General features: G+C 42.5%; 1 protein-coding gene across 1 annotated transcript in view; it reads left to right on the top strand.

Annotated features, from left to right (window-relative positions):
• LOC111659595 (growth arrest-specific protein 7-like) overlaps nt 1-4649 on the top strand; it is a gene marked incomplete at its 3' end in the record, with an annotated part of 46543 nt that overhangs the window by 32741 nt on the left and 9153 nt on the right. The window contains exons 6-7 of the mRNA XM_023412593.2: nt 2515-2672; nt 2881-2955. Of these exons, the coding sequence (XP_023268361.1) occupies nt 2515-2672; nt 2881-2955 (233 nt within the window). The remainder of the gene's footprint in view (nt 1-2514; nt 2673-2880; nt 2956-4649) is intronic.

Below are 4649 nucleotides of genomic sequence, written 5' to 3'. Positions count from 1 at the left end.
CTGAGCGATGGCACATGGAGGCCAGAGACTTTTAACCCTTCACAGCCAGAAACACCTCTTCTCTCTGACTCTGTCCAGTTTTATCTCTGATGTTTGTTCAGGATTTAAAAATCTTTGGTAAAACTTCAGCTCCTGCATCATATTTATAACATTTACATTTAATCCTGCGGGTTGTTGTCTGAACATCAGTCAAAGTGAAAACAGGAACATGTAGCAGCAGCTAATGACTTTTTTCCCGTGATGCCGATTCCCCAGAATGCATCAAACATCGGGTGACTATTTAAAAAAATGTCTTATTCCACTTCCATTTATTTAAATAGGAAAGTTTACAAACAATCAGACATGTCAGTTCTTAAATAAAGTGAGAAGGATTTTTTAGATGATATAATATTTATATTTTTATCCTGTGTTGAAAACGTGTGGACGTAGAAACAGAGAAGTTCTGACTTTGAAAAGTCACTTGTCAGTCTGTGCTGGGTTTTCGGATCAGGACCTCTCCGCACTGCGTCGGCAGCAGGTGTCACAGCTGTGGAAACTGAAAATTATTCCAGCACTTTACACGGCGACTGATGATACCGAGGGAAGGGTTGCTGATTGGAAGACTGAGACCTTGAGGGAGGAGACAGAGCAGAGAGAAGAAGAAGAAGATGTAACGGTCAGACGGTTGAGTTTCCTGCTCTCCACAGCGAATCATCAGAGGAAAATCCCTCAGACTCCATGTGGACAAAAACAACACCGGGGCTCTTTTCATCTCTGAACGTGACTCCATGTTTATCTCATACGAGCTGCGCCGCCCGCCGAGAACCAGCGTCGGCTTTAATAAGATCCAACAGACGGAGCAGCAGGACAATACGTTACACAGAGAGCCGCCTGCTTCTGCTGCTCTGTTTGGACACCTCCCCCCCCCCCCCCCCCCCGCAGGGTAATCTGTACCAGGTGTGGCGCTGACGCACTGTAGAGGTGACACCGCGGTGGAGAGAGGGAAAGCTGGAACCAGAGTCTTTATGAACACGTGCAACTGGGAGCTGAAACGTTCACGTAAAGAACCGGTTTTTACCGTCGGTTCACTGCGGTAATCTGTTCTCTCCTGAACAAAGATATGTACACACAGATTCTACAGCGTCACAGCTGCACATCGTAAACTTGGGGTCGAGTCACAGAAACTTCCTGTTTTTAAGTTGAAATAGAAGAGTTGATGTGCAGACCGGAGGTGGATGGTGTCGCTCTGAACTGACAGCTGACAGCAGGAGAGAGGAGAACAGATTTTAAAGTTTGATACAGAATAAAAGCAATAAAAAACATTCACACATACACACAGAACAATAAATGACCAAGTAATAAACAAAAAAAATAAAAAATAAGACAATAATAACAGGAACTGAGGAAACACTGAAGACTGGAAAGCAAAGATAACGATAGAGTGATAAAGATGAAATAATAAAATACTAAAACAGGACGAGTATTAAAGTGAGTCACACCAGAAATAAAAGGGAGGATATTAAAAATCTAATAAAAAATGAAAACAAAATAGTAAAGATAAGATAATAAAATGCTAAAAGAGAGGAGATGTTTGAAAGGCAAAACTATCCCGAAAATAATCATAGAATAAAGGGACATACCAGTGAACCAGCTTAAAATATATAAATAGAATTATGAATGAATGAGGCATAAAGCTTCATCTATCTGTTACCAAGCAACTGATGCTACTTCTCTCACCTCGTCTCACTGAGGTATTTTTGTAACTCATCAGATTTCTGATTGAAACGGTTAAAAAAAAACAAAAAACACAGAGTGTGTGTTCGTCAGCGGCACCACAGCCAGCAGAGCCGCCTCACGTCCCCGGGTCGGCGGCGGCGGCGGCGGCTGCTGCAGGATCGGGGTCCGAGGCGGTCTGTGTCTGCTGATGAGCCTCTGGATGAATAAGTTCTGCCTGGTGACGCGTGGTCGGTCGGTTGTGTCAAAGCAATAGAAGAGCAGAGATATGGATGAAACACGGCGAGTCAGGACAGATGAACAGTTTCGCTGAAGTTAGCAGAGTTTATTTAAGATTTTAGGAAGTTAGAAAGTTAAGTTACTTTATTTCTTTAATTTTTTCAATGTTTTAATTTTATTATCATTATTATTCCATCTCATTTTACATTAATGTTTTCAACATGTTTTTTATCTTAATTTTATGTCATTCATGTGAACTACTCATGTGCATGTAATCTCTTTGTAAACCATTTGTTACCATGGTTACCAAACAGTTAAGACAGGATCTGAAAGTCAGGAAGTGTCTTAGATACGGCCCCCTTTTTTATCGTGAGCGTCCTGGACTCTTCTGCCAACACTGGTCGACTCTGATCCTTATTAGAGTTTTCAATTATTATTAATAATATTATGCAAATTGATTGTTTATATCACATTCGTCCGATCGGAGGTGGACTGACTGACTGATAAAGCCTCAGTAGATGCAGATCTGTGATGTTGCCTCCCTGCAGCAGCTGATGTGTTTGTGATTGGTCAAAGGTTTGATGTTCGGCGTTTGTCGTGCGCTTCGCTGTGTTTATCTCACAGGCTGATAAGAAAGATCCCCAAGGCAACGGCTGCATCACAGGATTCGAGGTGTTGCTGCAGAAACAGCTGAAGGGGAAACAGATGCAGAAAGAGATGGCCGAGTTCATACGAGAGAGGTATCAGCTTCTTCATCAGCTCTCTCTGTTTTTCACACTTCATCCTCAGGTTACCATGAAAACTGTTTCAAAAACAAAAACCAGTTCCCCCTTTTTTTTTTCTTTTTTTTTATGGCCATTCATGTACATCGCTGCGTTGCACAACATGGAAACAGTCAGAGTTGCACAAAAGGCTGTGTGGTAATGAAACTTTCTACTTCCTCCTCAGGATAAAGATAGAAGAAGAGTACGCCAAGAACCTCTCCAAGCTCTCCCAGATCCCTCTCGCAGGCCAGGAGGAGGGGTGAGTGAAAAATAAAAAGGACAAATAAAAGATGAAAACGACACGTCAACATGTTGAAAGCAGTTTTTCCATGTGCAGCTGCTGCGGAGATCCAGAGGCTGAGAGTGATGAGCTCCTTCCTCCGCAGCATATTCTCTAAAAATAACAATAATAATAATAATAATGATGATGTGAGACTTTATTGGGCCTTTGAGGAAGTATTTCCTCCCAGGAAGGTCAAAGGTCAGGGTCAGTGACACACATGGAGCTGGTGGAAATTCAGTGTCAGCTTTATAAACGAGGAAAATATTTTAATGTAAAAAAAAATTAGAAATAATGAGACAGAAGAGAGAGAGAGCAAATTAGAACTGAAACGACCAATTAATTAATCAGTTAATCAGATGACAAAGAAAATGTAAAGTAATGTTCCTGCAGAATATGATGTTGGAGCTCATGATGCGACGTTTCTTCCTCCTCTTTCTGCAAAAAATTCATCTGAAATAAATAAATAAATATTTATTAATCATAACAACAGTTGTCAGAGTGAAATGAACCAGCAGCTGCTGCTTTATTTTAAAAGTGAGCTAACTGTGACCTCTGGGGACACGATGACATATCATGAAGTCACTGATGTCATTGGGCCCCTATAATAAGATAATAATAATGATAAGAATTTATTTGTACAGCACTTTTAAATAAAGGTAACAAAGAGTCACATCTAAAACATCCAGACAAATAAAAGTGAAATGTAAATGACATTAAAAGACGTCACACAATAAAATGTGTCTTAAAATCAACTCTAAAAACAAACAGGCAGCCAGTGAGGAGACTGTTGACTTAATGAATGATGATACCTCTGTGTTAATTACTTGATATACAGAAAGAAACAACTTATACCAGTAGAAACTAAAACAAACACAAACTGGAGGCGTGTGGGGCCCAGACCTCCAGGGGCCCCTGCCTGGTTGGTAATCCAGCCCTGCTGTGCCAGGCTTCCCCCTCTCCACATTTATCCTTTGGCAGGTCTTGACGGAGGATGTGTTTGTTGTGTGTCCAGTCGACCCTCCGGAGGGGTGGGGGGGCACTGCTGCATTAGCTGTTAGCATGTTATGCAGCCGGCCGCTGCTCGTAGCGGTGCTAACGTTAGCTTGAGTTAGTTCTGGCTGAGCAGCGTTTGATAATATCGTCCCTGTTATTGCTCATGAAATCAGCTTTATAACATTTATAACAAGTGTTGTTTTGTCTTTTATCAGTTACACAGTCCAGCACTGAAGCCCTGAAGCCTGCTGAGTGTATCAGTATCAGTGGGATATCAGTGGGTCTGGGTCTGGTCTTGGTCTGGGTCTGGGTCTGGCTCTGGAGGCCCCGTCAGTGATGCAGTGAAACAGTCTTCCTGTAAATCACTGCACACTTTGATGTGTGTCCTGCAGGATGAAGAGAGAGAGGGGGAGGGAGGAGGGAGGAGAGAGGTGCAGCAGTGAAGATTTGAGGAGACAGATATTTAGTTGAAAGGAAGAGGGGGGGTCCAGGGAAGTCCTGCAGGGAGAGAGAGTTAGCAGCCGAGGAGACGCAGGAACATGAGGCTGAGAGGGTTTGATCTCAGTTTCTCGTGTTGTTACATCAGAGTGTGGACGAGTTACACCTCCAGTTTAAACAGTTTTAATTTAAGGTCAACTATAGACCTTTGCATGACCCCCCCCCCCCCCCCCCCCCCC

This window comes from Seriola lalandi, unplaced genomic scaffold (assembly GCF_002814215.2).
Source record: "Seriola lalandi dorsalis isolate HSWRI2012SDOR001 ecotype SW California unplaced genomic scaffold, Sedor1 jcf7180002054483, whole genome shotgun sequence".
NCBI classification, from domain to species: Eukaryota; Metazoa; Chordata; class Actinopteri; order Carangiformes; family Carangidae; genus Seriola; species Seriola lalandi.
This window is presented reverse-complemented; position numbering and strand designations above follow the sequence as displayed.